At 46.1% G+C, this 16,633-nt stretch overlaps 1 protein-coding gene and 1 long non-coding RNA gene across 8 annotated transcripts in view; one reads left to right on the top strand and one right to left on the bottom strand.

Annotated features, from left to right (window-relative positions):
- The window catches only part of LOC121042921 (uncharacterized), a 58,148-nt gene that overhangs the window by 8,059 nt on the left and 33,456 nt on the right, over positions 1–16,633 (bottom strand). Inside the window, exon 5 of one of the 3 annotated variants that reach the window (XR_005796537.1) lies at positions 9,631–9,743. The exons of 1 other annotated variant lie outside the window; for it this stretch is intronic. This is a non-coding gene — a long non-coding RNA (uncharacterized LOC121042921). Of the gene's footprint in view, positions 1–9,630; positions 9,744–15,110; positions 15,703–16,633 lie in introns of those variants that run through there. One more of the 3 variants, XR_005796538.1, reaches the window with a different exon arrangement.
- Positions 1–16,633, top strand: part of MYO10 (myosin X) — a 232,429-nt gene that overhangs the window by 208,929 nt on the left and 6,867 nt on the right. For all 5 annotated transcript variants that reach the window (XM_040494312.1, XM_040494321.1, XM_040494301.1 and 2 more), the window contains 10 exons: positions 2,415–2,510; positions 5,495–5,588; positions 6,913–6,968; positions 8,653–8,795; positions 9,030–9,224; positions 10,140–10,297; positions 12,708–12,831; positions 13,306–13,603; positions 14,474–14,681; positions 15,543–15,679. In XM_040494312.1, coding sequence (XP_040350246.1) covers positions 2,415–2,510; positions 5,495–5,588; positions 6,913–6,968; positions 8,653–8,795; positions 9,030–9,224; positions 10,140–10,297; positions 12,708–12,831; positions 13,306–13,603; positions 14,474–14,681; positions 15,543–15,679 — 1,509 coding nt within the window. The remainder of the gene's footprint in view (positions 1–2,414; positions 2,511–5,494; positions 5,589–6,912; positions 6,969–8,652; positions 8,796–9,029; positions 9,225–10,139; positions 10,298–12,707; positions 12,832–13,305; positions 13,604–14,473; positions 14,682–15,542; positions 15,680–16,633) is intronic.

Genomic DNA, 16,633 nt, shown 5'->3' with positions numbered 1-16,633 from the left:
CCATATAGAACCAAATCACTGGACTAGTGGACTATTATTTAGTTAAAAATTCAGGAAGTTGGACTTAGCGGCAACTGGGTAGCTTGATACATATTTAGAAAATGAGTAAAATAAGCTTCGAGAGATGAGATTAACTCCTGAAATCACGAGACCTGAAATTAGCATTTTGTTTCCAACCAGCACTGGCAACTCTTGAACTTTTTTTATTGAAAAATGGGAGGTTAAACAGGGAAGGCGTTTTGTGCATTTAATTTTAAGGGCAAACAATGAAGTGCAGACAGCAGAATATTAGACTTTCCAGGCTGCCCCTCGGGGTTTGTTAGGAGCCCAGGCTCCAGAACAAGAGTGAGTGTGTAGGATCGGGAGTCTAAACCCTACAAGAAATTTCCATAGCACGACACAGCTCTGTGCCTCTGCCTCTCAGCTCTGTGTATTTGTTCTTCCTTCTGATTCACCCCACAGAAGGCTCACCCACAAATGCCAGGAAGCTCAGAGGAGGAGGGCAGAGAGAGAATTTCAATGGTGGAAATTGATGTGTATTCCTCATGCACCTGGCTCTGTGCTGCTTGATAAAGCCCCGTTTCCAGGTGCTTTGTGAGAATTCCAGAGTTAAGGAGATGTTAGCTATCATGCGGTCATTTCTGTCCTATTCTGTAGAGGAAGGACATTAAATTCTTAGGGTTTCGCCCCATTAAGATTTTTTGTTGAGATTAATTAAAATGTTTCATTTTATTAAAGAAGATTTCAATCCTATGCAGGAGTAAGTGGGAGAATATAACGAAGTGCCTGTGGTCATTCCCCAGCTTTCAGCAGAGACCCACCCCCGCCCCAAGGCCGAAGTGTTTCACCCATAACCCCACCCTGCACTCCTTCCCTTACTAACTGTTCTGTAAAACATACATCATATAATTTTATCTCTAAATGGTTGAGTAGACACTTAAAGGTTAAGACTCTCAATACATAATCACACTGTAACAGTTAAAAAATAACTCTTTAATCATCCAAACTCCAGTCATTGTTCAAATTTATCCAGTTGTCTTGTAAATAGAGGCGATAGTGCTCTCCTTGGTTCGGGCTGGTTTATTTCGTCAAATCAGAATTCAAATAAGGTCTGTAATTTTTAACTAATTGACCCATCTCTCAAGTCTTTGGCAGTTTATACAACATTCCCCTCCATCATTTTCTTCACTCACTCGCTGTCACTGATGACGCCACCACATTTATCCTACGGAGTTTCCAGATGATGTGTACTGTGACCCTGACAATATCATCACTCACTCATCTCCAGGGAAGCTTTTTACGAGTGTGGGTCCCTGTCCCCGCCAGAGAGCACCTACCTGGGTTTTCTGAAAGTTTCCCAGGATTCGGATAGGCCACTGTGGTTCAGACGCACAGCCTTACGACTAGATCCGTGTCCCCTCTCATTTTACATACAAGATTGCCGAGTTCCCAAGAGGCACAGCGGCTGGTCCAGTAGGACAAGGTCTGGACACTTCCCTGGAGCCCTACTCAAGAGGCCCCTCTAACCAGACGCTTGGCTGGTGGCTGCCCACTTATCACCTCGCGCCTCCTGCTCAGCAAGGGCAGGAATTCTCGCTATCTTGACTTTTAAAAATATTTTATCTTGTGTGATTCCAGCTGTAAGGTTTTTATTTTTTCTAACTAGCAAGCCTGTTGAGTTTTGTAGATGTGGAATCCGTGTTTTACTGTGAAGAGTGGTACTACTTGGGTTGGCAAAGCAAGCTGGCTTTATCCCCAAGACCCTTCTTCATCGAATATTTTACCATCTCTGGTCCCATCTCAACACCTGCTTGTATTTCATCCTGATCTTGTTAACCTGCTCCATCGATTTTAAACCTCTAATGTTGTGCAGGGCATGTTGGGATGAGATCGGGATGGCACGGAGATCCAGAAACACCCAAATCTAATGAGCCCCCAATGGAAATAATGTGCCCTTACCAGGTCACACGTGTTGGCCAAGGCCTTAAACCGCAGCAGGAAGCCATGAGGAGTTAGGAAGGAGTTCAAGACCAGTCCCCTCGTCGGGGGTCCTTCCCTTGTAGAGCAGTGAGAGGGGCCAAGGGAAGGTGCGGGCCAAGAAGGGGACTCCTGCCCCAAGCCTTCTAGGGTCTCGGCAGGGACGTGTCTCGGGCAGGCCAGAGTGAGGAGAGACACTCCTCCCTGGAAGTGTCCAGCAGGCGCCTAGCCCTGGCCCCGGCCTCAGCCTTCCTCTCTCAGGAGCAGAGAGGAGCCCCGCCCCCCCCCCGGAGGCCACAAGGTCGGGCTGAAGTAGGCGTTTGACTTTTCAGTTACGGTTTCCAACTTAGCCATCTGTTTGGTGAAATTGCTCTGCTCGCTCCCTCTTAAGGATCCCGTAGCCCTGATTTGCATCTGATGCTTGTGCTACTTTGCAGAGAGATCATAGATAACACCAGCAAAGAGAACGGGATTGACATCATTGTGGCCGATAGGACCTTCCACCTGATTGCGGAATCCCCCGAAGATGCCAGGTGAGACGCTGCCGTTGGCCGCACGTGAGCCACATCTTTACTCCCCTACGGGCCTGGGCGCCACACAGTTCGGTGTTTACCCTGCCAGCTCTGAAAAGATTTTTAGTGGATTTTCGAGTTGGGCTTGTCTGTTAGGACGGTTGAAGAACCGCGTCATGAGATTGACGTTCTTGTCCCCTGGGGTATCTTTCACTGGGCTAAGGTGTCCAAGTTACCACACACGGTCGAGGATTTCCAGCTTCGAATGCCACTAGAGCCCTTGGTATCTTGGCTCAGGCTTTTATTGTCCCCGGCAGCGTGTGTCAACCATGCACCTACACAGAGGGGAAAGCCCACCCTTTGGGAGCTTCTGAGCTTCGAAAGGGAACAGCTTGTGTTTGCCTAAGGAGTGAGAAGGCAGGCGCACTCACCACTGGGTGTTTAAATAATTGATAGCACTGCGGCATTGAGAGAGGGTTGAAGGTCTTCACGTTGAAAAATTCAATAGGGTAGAAGAGATAGTCAACACTTAGAATTACTATATTTCAGGCAATGTGGTGACATGTTTCACGTGTCTTATTACACATCGTTACCCTTAAACACATTTTGCCGAGTAGGAGACTCAGGTAAGAGAAAGGGCAGGATAATCTGTGAAGTAACAGAAGTTCATTCTACTGAACAGAGGCATTATGTTTCTTAAGGAGCTTGAATGTTTGAGTTCCAAGGACAGTGTGGCGTCCGTTGGCTGGGTCAAGCGGTCTAACTTTTCTGGACCTCAGGTTTCCATCCTAGTGCTGGAGAGACGTGGAAAAAGTCAAGGAGAGGGGCTGTGTGCTCCCAGCGCGATGCATCACAGGGTCATACGGTGGATGAGATACGGTCAGACGTCTGTTTGTCCACTTGTGTTTTGTGAGCCACAAGGTTACGTCGGAGGGATCTGTTGGCTCCTCTGAGCAATGCCAGAGAGGACCCTCCGCCTATGTTCTTTACTTTTCACCTCAGAAATCATTAGGATCTTCTAATGAATTCTCCTTGCCTTTCGCTACCCCTTGCCCTTTGAATGTTTGAGTTGATACAACGCCATGGTAGCCACAGCAAGGGCAAAGAAAATAATTCTTCCCATGGGAACACACTAAAAACCCTGCTTGGATCCATAAATTATGACACAAACTGGAAAAACCAAGCAAACCTGGAATTAACAGCCCCTCGTTCCATCTGGGACTCCTAGAGACCACTTGTGGTTGTTTGCAGTCCCAGGAAGGCCCACAGTTCTCGGCTGAATTACAGGCCCCGCGTTTGGCAGCCGTCCTCTCTGCTTTGTGCCGTAACGAGCCTGCGAAATTTAACACTGGGGATCTGTTAACTGAGGACTTGTTCCCCTGACCAGCAGAATGTATTTTTTAAAAATTCCTTTTCGGATTGAGTTAAATAAACTTGATTCGTGAGGAGAAATTTGTAAATTTAAGAGTATCACCTGAACAGATCGAAAGCATAGCAAATTTTATTTTCTGTGTGTGTGTGTGTGTGTGTGTGTGTGTGTGTGTGTGTGATCCCATGTGGCCTACATCTGGAATGTATGTGTTTTTCAGCGTCTGATCTGGGAAATTGTTGAGCTTCATAAAGCAATAAGTGAAGTCTTAAGTCTTGCCTTTGAGTTCACCAGAACTGATGAAGCAAATTTATATTAAATATTTCCCTTGGTTGTTTCCTAAGAGTCTGTATATGCTGTTTTGAAACTCTTGGTCACTGGGGCACCTGAGTGGCTCCATCGGTTAAGCGTTCGACTTTGGCTCGGGTCATGATCTCGCAATCCATGGGTTTGGGCCCCACGTCGGCTTCTGTGCTGACAGCTTAGAGCCTGGAGCCTGCGTCCGGTTCTGTGTCTCCCTCTCTCTCTGCCCCTTTCCTGCTTGTGCCCTCTCTCTCAAAAATAAATAAACATTAAAAAAATTTTTAAAAAGAAAAGAAACTCTTGGCCACATTTTTCTCCTTCAAAATTAACAGGGGATAGGTTTTAGTGCTTTGCTATAAGTACCTTATGTGACTTAACTTTCTATATAGGTGTAATTTTTTTTTTTTTTTTTTTTTTTTTGCTTAAATATCCCATTGTATACCAAGCACTTGGTCCTCTGCTTTACTTAGTAGGAGTGTGTATATATGTCTTAATGAGGCCCTGCAGGAGAAGGATGTCCTAGCATCTCACATTTGGTACTTCTCATATTTTATAGTTGCTTCATAAATGTTAGATGGATGGATGGGTGGATGGATGGACAGATAGATGAATGAATATTCACAGTAATTTTCCTCAAGCACGTATTGTGTTTGTAGTTACATCATGACTTCTGATCAGCTTGACTTTTCTGAGGTTGACATGTTTTCCTTTATTGTCTGATTCTAATGAGTCTGAAAGTGAGAAAACGCATTTGAAGAGATGGAAGAATTCTCCAGTCAAAAATCACTTTCTACTTCAAACAGTTGTGTTCTGTTTCCTGCTCTCCTATGGTTTTGTTCATACTTTGGTAGAAAATCCCATCAGGTGGTTGGAAAACCCCATCCTGGGAGTGAGGAAGGAAAATAGACACCAGTGGCCGTCTTAACCTTGGAATTTACTTTCAACAAATGAAAAGGTCCTTGAATATTCCCTAGGTTAGAAATCATACCTTCAGTAAAGATCCTTGATTATAAATGTTTTGGGTAGAACTGAGGATTTCATTGTCATCGTCATTAAATGTCTAAAGGTCTGGGGGAGCTGGAGGAGGAGAGGGTCTCTCATTGATCTCACGTTGCCACAGGTGATACCCAAAGGCAGTTTGGCTGTTTCTTCCCCCCTTGCCCGTTGGTAGCATGAAACCCACATTTAACCCCTGAGGAGTAGGCAGACGAGAAGCAAAGGTGCTCAGAGGACATGTCATTTTCGCAGAGATCGTGGGGAAGGGCATCATTCACTGTGTTGCAGATGCGACAGCTGGCCCCTCCTTGACGGTCACTCTCTCTCCTTCCCACAGCCAGTGGTTCAGCGTGCTGAGTCAGGTCCACGCGTCCACGGACCAGGAGATCCGGGAGATGCACGATGAGCAGGCGAACCCACAAAACGCCGTGGTGCGTGAGCATTTTGGAGTGGCGGGAAACGTCCGAGGGAGGCAGGGGGCTTGGGAGTTTCTAGGCAGTATGAAGTGTAACAATTAAAGAGAAAACCAGTAATATTTTGTTTAGAAGTCATGCAGAAAAATAGAATAAGTTAAAGAAGATTATCAGTAGTAATAGATTCCAGCTCTCCCACTTTAAGCCATTAAAAGAACGACAACAAATCCCAAGTCTTCTGACATGGAAGCATATTTATTACACTTTCCTTCAAAGGACTTCGTGAATTTTAAATTATGTGTTTTCAGTCTTCGTTCTATCCTAGATACATACACAGAACCATAAAATCATATTTTAGAAATCAAGTTTTATTTTCTCATAAGAACTACTTAACATCAGTGTTTCTCAGCGGAGTAAGGGGCATCTGGGTGGCTTCCTCAGTTGAGGGACCCACTCTTGAATTTGGCCCAGGTCATGATCTTATGGTTCACGAGAGGGAGCCCCACATCAGGCTCTGTGCTGACAGCATGGAGCTTGCTTGGGATTCTCTCTCTTCCTCTCTCTCTGCCCCTCCCCTGTTCACACATGCACGAACTCTCTCTTTCTCCCCCCTCCCCCCGCCCAAATAAACATTTTTTTTTCGATATATGAAATTTATTGTCAAATTGGTTTCCATACAACACCCAGTGCTCAAAATAAACATTTTTTTAAAGGGGGAAAGAAAGTTCTATTTAAAAAAAGTTTCTGGGGCACCTGGCTGGCTGGGTCGGTTGAGCATCCAACTTCGGCTCAGGTCATGATCTCTTAGTCTATGAGTTCAAGTCCTGTCAGGCTCTGTGCTGACAGCTCGGAGCCTGGAGCCTGCTTCGGATTCTGTCTCCCTCTCTCTCTGCCCCTCCCCCACTTATGCTCTGTCTCTGCCTCTCTCTCTCTCTCTCTCTCTCTCTCTCTCTCTCTCTCTCTGTCAAAAATAAACATTTAAGAAAATAAAGTTTGTTAGAGTACGTGTAAAATTTAGCAATAGATCATAGTGTAAATCAGAAAAATTTGTACTCTTGAAAGAAGTTTGTAAACACTTTTCCCTGAACGTATTTTAAAAACAAGACGGGGAGATTAACTTATATATATTTTTTTTCATAAGTGAACTGTCTCCCCTGTCTAGAGGCTGTACTCACCAACTGAAGGTGGGACCTTTCTTAGATAACGATTATTTTGCATTTAACACAAAAGGAAGGAGCTTTTTTGTTTGTTTGCCTATTTAGAGCTTCGTGATCTAAGGATATTATGATGACATGTGCTGTATTTCAGTGGTTCTCTTCCCTCTGTTTTTGCTCCTTTCCAGGGCACTTTGGATGTGGGGATGATAGACTCTGTGTGTGCCTCTGACAGCCCCGAGAGGTAAGTTCAGATGTGACTCTTGGCGAAAGTGATTAGTAACCTGCGTGCTCCCACAGCTCTCTCTGCTTCTAGGTCCCTTCTTTTCTGAGCTGTGAAATGATTTTAGGCTGCATGTTGTCACCTGGTCAATTCCAGTCTTCTTTCTTTGTGCCCAGTTGTATATCACCCAGAAGTCATCCTCTCTGGGTATCTTTGGGCTGCTGGGAGAGACCGTGGAAACCTAATTTAGACAGTCAGTTAAAAACATACACACAAGAGGAATATTCTTCATTTGGGTACAGGGGTAAACCCAGGATTCAAAGAGGAAGAAAATACCTATTTAGGAAAATCGTATTCCACCATAGGGAAGGGTGCTGTTCCCCTTCCTAAACTTAATAAGGAATTTAAAAAGGATCTTGTTGTAACGTATATGTGGAGTGTTAATAAATTAAACCACATTCTTCCCTTGACATCTCAACCTTATTTGTGCCCTTAAGATAGCATGTGTTGGTTTTGTTTTTTTGAAGGCAAACCATCTTCATGGATGCCCTCAGGAGTCTGTACCGTTGACCTTTGTCTTCTCTGTGTTTCTTTGCTGCTCTTTGAATTCTGCATTAAGAATCAAAATTGGCTCCTGCCTTCAGTAAGGTAGCTTTAGAAAGTGGATAGAAATGTATTCCAACTGACAACAAAAATAGTGCCTACTAGGTAGAATTATCTAGAGTCTTCAGAACCTTTAACATGTGTGTTTTGTCCATATTCAGCCCAGATTTTATTCTGACGGCCAAGTTCCTACCCTATCTACATCTGTCTCCTAAACCTTTTCGCTCCAGCAGGCTGGGCCATGTGAGGGTCCATGCTTAGAACTTTCCATTCTTACTCACATCCTTCTCTCTTCCTCAAGTGCCCACCTCCTTCCCAACAAGAGAAGTGTCTTTTAAAGAGCACCTGTCTTTCCCTGTCTACTACAGTCCCATTATTCTTGCTTTTTCTTGAACTTTTGCAGCGCTTAATTGCCACGAGCATTTGGAAGCCTGCAAGAAATTCACAGCCACCAGCTTAAGTGGTTCAATATAGGCATGAGTATGAGCTAGGGCCTAGGAGAGACTCAGGGCATTGCCAGACAAAAAGAGGTGAAGGAGAAAGTAAATTTCCATTATTATGTTATCCCTGACTGGGAAATAAGCCTTTGTTAGATTGCTTTGAAAACATGGACCCAGGTGGCTTTTTTGTAGCAAGCATAATCAAGTGTATAAGATGTTCCATTTACACCTATTTACTGATCTGCTTTTATTACTGGTGTCTGACGTTTCATTACCGACCCACAGAAATATTATCCAAGGCAGTACCCAGAGGCAGAGAGAAATTTACTTTGGAGAGGCATCAGAAAAAAAAAAAAAAATTCCCCCACCGTCACCTTATTTTAGCCTTCCCGGAACCAAGTTTCATTTGGAAAGTTTTGCATGAAGGAATCTTTCCCCTTCCAGGGCCTCCTGAATGTGTTGCTCCAAGTTTAAAGGTTAATGATGCATAAAATAAATCCTGCAGAAATGAGCAAGATTTGCCTTAGCACAAACCACAAATAGCACCGCGCTTTTCGTCCCGCTGACCATAAGCCAGGAAAGAGGCGGCTGGTCTTGGTTCGAGCAGGTGATGCGGACAGTAGAGAGCTAAGTCTTGGCTTCCTTCTTGCCCTGTCGCCCAGACCCAATTCGTTTGTGATCATCACGGCCAACCGGGTGCTGCACTGCAACGCTGATACACCGGAGGAGATGCATCATTGGATAACGCTGCTGCAGAGGTCCAAGGGGGACACAAGAGTGGAGGGCCAGGAATTCATCGTGAGAGGTGACTGCCACCACGGCCTTGCCCCTTTGAGCAGCTTTCCTGAGTAATTTTGACTCTTGAACTGGCTTAACAGACCAACAAGCAGACAAACAACAAAAACACAAGAAAGGGTCGTGGCCCTTTCTAGCAAATATATAGAAATATGACCCATTAGGAAGCATCCTGCAAATTATTACCTGATGTTTGGTGTTTGTCTTCCTAGTTTTTAATTTACACTCCGATCTTCCTTTCCAGGGTGGCTGCACAAAGAAGTAAAGAACAGTCCAAAGATGTCTTCGTTAAAACTAAAAAAACGGTGGTTTGTGCTTACCCACAATTCCTTGGATTACTACAAGAGCTCAGAGAAGAATGCTCTGAAATTGGGCACGTTGGTCCTCAATAGCCTGTGCTCGGTGGTGCCTCCGGACGAGAAGATCTTCAAAGACACAGGTAACGGTGCCGTGTGCCTGTGACGAGCTGGGCCCGAAAGCTCGCACCTGGAGCCCGAGGAGGCCTGGGTTTGCTCGGACCAGAGGGAGGAGTTTGGTTAGCTGTATGCACGCTTAGTATTGAAACTGCGGTGAAGAGGTCCCGCCTAACTGAGTTGCAGAAATGTTCTTCTGAAGACAGTCACATATAAACAGGGATTCTCCTGTATGGAGCTTTATTTCTGTATGCCGCGTGTTCATCTTTGTGTTGTGAGAGCCCTGACGCAGCCTAAGAAAGATCAATCCTGACTGTCCCTGAGCTTCACCTAGTAGAATAGAGAGCACTGATGTTAGCTTAGTTTTGTTTTGTTTTTTTTTTCCCCTTGTCACTATTACGAAGATATTTCTACATTGTTTGGGTTTTGTTGCTAGTTGTGATTTTGTGCTTTTGCAAACATAGCTCCTCTGTCCCCTGCGACAGCTTGTTTCTGGACACACAGACTGTTTGCTTAGCAGAAGTGTTTTCTTCTCAAGGGAGAGCCTAAGGAAAGGAGAAGAAACAGGAGGGGAGAAGGAACAGCAGGAAGGGAGGGAAGCGTTTTCACTCTTGTCCAGAGCCGGGAAGGGAACTTCCAGTTTGTGCCTGTTTTTTTTCCAGAGCAAACGTGACCCTTTTATGTATTTACTCCTGGGTTTCTTTATGTGTCTTCCTCTCGGCAGCTGTACGCTCCTCGTTTGGGCATGTGGGTGCTTAGCACAGGACAAGGCGCGTGTAGGAATTGGGAGAGGATTTGTTGAATTAGCTAATTAAAGGGGCTCAGGTGGAGAGGACACCGGCTCTGACAACAGGGCTGAGTTTCTGGCTTTCTGGGACTCCGGTGCCAGACCATCCCTGCGGAGGCTGACGCCCGTGGTGTGTGTGCTCTGTCTGTCACAGGCTACTGGAATGTCACCGTGTACGGCCGCAAGCACTGCTACCGGCTCTACACCAAGCTGCTCAACGAGGCCACCAGGTGGTCCAGCGCCATTCAAAATGTGACAGACGCCAAGGCCCCGATCGACACTCCCACCCAGCAGCTGATTCAAGACATCAAGGTAAGGATTCAAGACAGGGTGGCTCACGGGAGATAGCTCACCGGTTCTCACCCTTGGAACGTCAAGACGTGGGTCAAGCTCCATTTTTATTCTGTAATCAAAAACTAACTTTTGGTTGGTTTTCTGTTGGAACGTCACTGCTTTTAGAAATCTGAATTTGAGAGCTGAGCCGAAAGCTTACGCTAAAAATACTTTGTCTCCAGAGAGGTGTCGTGTTGCCGCTGAGGCAAATGTGGGCTTGTGTTGTGTAGACAGAGGAATGATGGTCTGTGGTCTGGGGTGCAGACCTCCCCGTGACGGGGACGTGCTGTGATCTGCGTGGAGGTGACGTGTGCCACAAGTTGCCCTTCAGCCCTGGGTTGGGGACCTTCTAGGAGTAACACGATAATCCTATCCTTACGATACAGTTAGTGGACCACACAAGTGGGTACACAAATAGCCAGGATTGGTCTAGAAAACTTGGAACCTTTAGTAGGCACCCCCAAACTCAACAGGAAGCATCCCAATCTCTGGACCTACACTGACCTTCTTTTTGTTTGTTTGTTTGTTTGTTTGCGAAAGAGAGTGCATGAGCAAGGTAGGGGCAGAGGGGGAGAGAGAGATCTCAAGCAGTCTCCGTGCCCAGCTTGGAGTCGGCCTGACTCGGGTCTCCCATCTCACGACCATGAGATCGTGACCTGAGCCGAAACCAAGAGTCCGATGCTTAACCGACTGAGCCACCCAGGTGCCCCTAACCTGGTTAAATTTTCACTTCCTTTTTATAAAGATTAATTGCTCAGTTGAGTATACATTGAGTGAATAATGAAATGGCAGCATTATTCATAAGGGGTACTCCACTCATTTTTCAGGAATGGAAACAGACACAGAATATCTGATTGCGTTGTTCATGTAGCCGGTCAGTCCCCAGTGTAGAACCGGGTCAAGGGGATTATTTTTACTGCTGTTCCTCCAAGTTACCCATTTGGATAGATTCCCAATACAAAGGGAAGAGCTGGAGCAGTGACAGAAAAGATTCGAGAATGATAGCAAGATAGGTATTTACTGATCTACATCAAGGAAAATTAAGCAGATCCAGGAGGCAAGCTCTGCCTTTGCAGAGGCGGAAGAGGGTCTAATAATGCAGTAGTGTATAATTTCCCACCGAACGCAAATCTGCCTCTTGATTCCAAAGTGGTGTGTTTTCTGGGTATTTGGAGCTCAATTCCACCAAGCTAATTATTCTCCAAGTCTCTGTAAAGCTTTCCATGGAACCCAGGGTGCTGAATACTAGTAACTTCCTTTTTCGCATTTAAAAAACTTTTTAAAGCTTCCTTTTGAGAAAGGAGTGAAAAAAACACATCAGCTGAACTTTCTCTTCAAAGCTATGTCAGCTGTATTCTTATCTTCTCTAATTTGACATCTGTCATTAAAAGAGTAATTGAATTTTCCAAATATGAAGCAATGTTTTTTTTTTTAATTTAGGTTGCCCTAATTAAGTCCATACAAAATTTTTGAAATAGTTTTTTTTTCTTTTTTTCTGGCTCTTAACTAACTGGGTGTTAACTAAAAAAGTTTCATAGTGGAAATTACCACAGTAGAATGATTCACTGCCTCTCCAACTTTTCTGTTTATTTAATGTTCTAAAAGGAACTTTGCCTTTTTTGAATCCCCAATTAACATTTTAGGAGCATAAGTGCATGATGAATTGCTATGAGGAGATCTCTTAAATTTCAAGAAAGAGATGGCAGGCATGTTGAACGGTCTCACTAATAACATACTAACGTGTAACTTTTATGTATAGAGAAATACAGAAGACCATTTAAAGAACGAAAACAATGTATTTTTTTAATTTTTTTAATGTTTATTTATTTTTGAGAGAGATAGAGACAGAGTGTGAGTAGGGGAGGGGCAGAGAGGGAGACACAGAATCTGAAGCAGGCTCCAGGCTCCGAGCTGTCAGCACAGAGCCCGACGCGGGGCTCGAACTCACGAACGGTGAGATCATGACTTGAGCTGAAGTCAGACGTTTACCCAGCTGAGCCACCCAGTTCTTTTTAAAAGATTTATGGATAAAAATACATGGTTTGGCTACATGATTGGTGGCTAAATAGCAAGAGAACTTCAGTGTTTTTGAAGCATATGTAATCTCCAGTGGAAATTTTTGGGTTTTTTTTATAACGTGGGAAAATACATACACATGGACTGAGCTGTGAGAAAAACGTGTATTTGTGATTTGCCTTCAGACACAGATTGCTGGTATCTTCGCACTTGAATTATTAATGCTAGACCCTCACCACGTCCCGAGGCCCACGGACGCTTTAGACTCTGGGAGAGGTTCACGTGTGGGAGAATACAGATGATTTTGTTCATTTATGTACATGTGTTCTGGATGAGCCGGCTGTCTGGCTTTACCGGGTCCTCTGCTTTACAGGAGAACTGCCTGAACTCGGATGTGGTGGAGCAGATCTACAAACGGAACCCCATCCTCCGTCACACACACCACCCCCTGCACTCGCCGCTCCTGCCCCTGCCCTACGGAGACATCAACCTGAACCGTGAGTCCCCACCCCGCCCGCGCCCCGCTGTTCTCGGTACCGTAACTGTTCTCCCCGGTCACCGACTCTGCCTCTCTGTCCAGCCAGCATCTGTCGCTTGTGGTGAGAAGAGGACTGTGGAACTAAGAGAACGATTTTCAAGGGAGTCAGGAAATGCCAGCCCTGCCTCTGAACTCAGGGTTGCCTTAATTTGCCAGAGAATTAAAAGTCTAGTCTCAGATCCTAAAAATAGAGAACCTGTCTGGCAACAGACCAAATTTTAAGCCAGCGTCTTATAGAGTGAAATAGGTGAATTGCGTAACAAAAGAGCATAACGCTCTCACCTCTGTGTTCGCCTGATTCAGATGTTCAGGGAACGTGGCGAGCCCTGGGTCGTGAAGCCGACGTCTGTCCCCATTCCTTCCCCCTGTGCGATGCTCAGATTGGACCTTGGCCAAACCCTCCGTGTGACTTGTGTGTGTGTCCTCCTCCTAGTGCTCAAAGACAAAGGCTACACCACCCTTCAGGATGAAGCCATCAAGATCTTCAATTCCCTCCAGCAACTGGAGTCCATGTCCGACCCCATTCCCATCATCCAGGGCATCCTGCAGACCGGGCATGACCTCCGACCTCTGCGAGACGAGCTGTACTGCCAGCTCATCAAACAGACCAACAAGGTGCCCCATCCGGGCAGCGTGGGCAACCTGTGCAGCTGGCAGATCCTGACGTGCTTAAGCTGCACCTTCTTGCCGAGCCGGGGCATCCTCAAGTACCTGCGGTTCCATCTGAGAAGGTGGGGGGTGCATGGCGGTGGGGGGGGGGGGGGTTGCACACCGCAGGGGCGGGGCGGAGCTCAGATGCAGAAAGCCCGAAACAGAAGGCACCTGGCGTGGTCAGGGACCTCTAGGCCAGACGCGTGCATCCCCTTGAGCAGGCTGACACTGTGCAGGCCTCCTCTCCAGCTCAAGCCACACAAGGCTGTCTCAGGGACGCCGTCACTTTCAGTGTAGTGTCCCCATGTGGAAGAGGCTGAATACGTTTAATTTTTTTTTTTTTTAATATTTATTTTTGAGAGAGCATGAACAGGGGAGGGGCGGAGACAGAGGGGAGACAGAGGATCTGAGGCAGGCTCCACACTGACAGCAGAGAGCCTGATGTGGGGCTCGAACTCATGAACCGTGGGATCACGCCCCAAGCCAAAGTCGGATGCTCAGCCCCCTGAGCCCCCCTCCACGCACCCCAGACGTCAAATACATTTAATTACCGCTGCCTGTATACATGGAGGGGGGAAACCTTAGCTATTTTTGGTCCAGATCAAACAGAAACATTCCCGTGCAGACTCTGATGCAAACTACGTAAGAACAGTTTTCATACGATGGTCTGAGACGTGACCATCACCAGCATCACGGAGGTGAGCTGGCAGCAAAAGCCTTGGGATTTGTTTTTGGTTGTTTTTTTGTTTTTTGTTTTTGTTTTTGTTTTGCTTTTAAACAAAACCTACACAGGACAGTAGAGGCCTCAGCTGGGAAGTGACCGGCATCCGCCACACGCGTCACTGGGGGGCCACTGGCTCCGCTGACGTGCCGCCTGCTGAAGCAGCCCAGCGCCCAGACGGCGGCCAGCCGCGGTCTAGCACATTAACAGCGAAGTGTTTGTCTCCTAGGATACGGGAGCAGTTTCCAGGAACCGAGATGGAAAAATACTCCCTCTTCATTTATGAATCTCTCAAGAAAACCAAATGCAGAGAGTTTGTGCCTTCCCGAGATGAGATAGAAGCACTGATCCACAGGCAGGAGATGACGTCCACGGTGCACTGCCACGGCGGAGGCTCCTGCAAGATCACCATCAACTCCCACACCACGGCCGGGGAGGTGAGGGAGAAGCCCGCCCGCGGCGGACTCCGATCCCTGACCGCCCCCATGCAGACGTCAGGGAAGTTGTGCAGTTAGGTGGGCCAGCGTGCGGTCGTGACCGGCATAGCACAGCGGCTCAGTAAGCGGGGTGTATGTAACCGTAACCGACGACGAAGCTCACGTACGACGAGACAAAAATACGCATCAAAGATGAGTAGGAATGCAAAAATTAAGCTGGTGCCAGAAAACCTGAGCCGCAGTCCTGCTGACGTGCCAAGCAGTTGAGGGTCGAGGAGAGATTTCCTCCCTGACTCGGGTGTGCCTGCCCTGACGTGGGATTTTTTTGGAGCATCTCTGCCATCAGGTGTCTGTTTGCCAAACAGAAATCTACCGTGATGGGTCAGATGAGAGCGTATTTTCTTTTCTTTCTTTTTTTCTTTCTTTTTTAAAATTTAGTATTGTAAAACCAGTTGTCTAAAAGAAGTAGGGCAGTAAAACCCAGAGAAGCTTCTGGCGTGGAAGGAAGAAACACGGTGGAAACCCTTGTTTCTTGGCAGGCGATGGATGTATCAGATGAAAGGGCTTCGGTTTTCATGCACTTTCCTACCAGGATGGGTCTGCAAGAAATCCGCCCGCCATCCATCTCTACCAGTGGGTGAAATACATACCCCGTGTTCTTTTTTTTTACAAGGATAAGACAAATCTGGTTTCTAGAGACTAATGGAAAAACGGCACCTTTGAAATTCTGCGTGACCACACAGGACAGTTGTAGGGGGGCTGCTTGGACCCTCGCTTGTCGGCAGCTCCCTTGGGGTTCAGGGGAAGGCACATTCTAGAACCACGTGCTGGCAGCCGAAGCCCTCGGGGTATATTTTGCAGGTGGTGGAGAAGCTGATCAGAGGCCTTGCCATGGAGGACAGCAGGAACATGTTCGCCTTGTTTGAGTACAACGGAAATGTGGATAAAGCCATTGAAAGCCGAACCATCGTAGCTGACGTGTTAGCAAAGTTTGAAAAGTAAGTTCCTTCTCCCTCAAGTGCTAGCAGATTTAAGTCAAGGAAATTGAGAGTTGAGGATTTGAACTTCTATTCCATTTTCACCTTCAGTGTGCATTTGAGTGCCTTTTCTTTTACTTGTGCTAAAGCATGTTTCATTTTCCGTACCTTTCTGCTGCCTGTTTTTCTTTTTGTAAATGTTTATTTTGAGAGCGAGAATTCCAAGCAGGCTCCGCACTGTCAGCACAGAGCTCGACACTGAGCACGGAGCTCAGTCCCACAAACTGAGAGATCACGACCTGAACCAAAATCAAGAGTCGGATGTTTAATTGAGCCACCCTGGTGTTCCTGTTTTTCTTGATTCCTAGATAAAGCCTGTGTCAAATAAGATTGTTCCTTTACCCCATTCTTTCTCTCAGGTCCCTGCTATACTCATTATCTTGGAATTTCTTGAGTCTATGCTTTTCACTTGTCATTAGCTTCGAAACTGGGCTAACAGACACAAGCAAACTCATAAATTGTTCAAAATGCATTTTATTATACCTCTTGGGTGTATAATATTTCATCTATGACTTCCCTATCTCCTAAGTAACACAAAAGATATTCCTATTCAATTTTTTTTAATGTGTGTTTTTTTTTAGGAGAGACAGAGTCTGAGCGGGGTAGGGGCAGAGAGAGAGAGAGAGAGAGAGAGAGAGAGAGAGAGACAATCTGAAGCAGGCTCTGCGCTGTCAGCACAGAGCCCGACATGGGGCTCGATCCCGTGAACCGTGAGATCATGCCCTGAGCCAAAATCAAGAGTGGGACGCTTAACCGACTGAACCACCCAGGCGCCCCAGAACTCCTGTTCAGTTTAAACACGTGCTATTCATGTTGATTTTTATAAATACTGTAGTTTACTCGACGATTAGTAAAGGGAATGAAGATCTATATATAGCCTTTGTTTCTTTTCTTTCTATGGACTCAGCATAAGGC

The sequence above is a fragment of the Herpailurus yagouaroundi genome, unplaced genomic scaffold (genome assembly GCF_014898765.1).
Source record: "Herpailurus yagouaroundi ecotype Mexico unplaced genomic scaffold, PumYag 29, whole genome shotgun sequence".
NCBI classification, from domain to species: Eukaryota; Metazoa; Chordata; class Mammalia; order Carnivora; family Felidae; genus Herpailurus; species Herpailurus yagouaroundi.
Note: the sequence above shows the minus strand (reverse complement) of the source record. Positions and strands in the feature narration are given on the sequence as shown.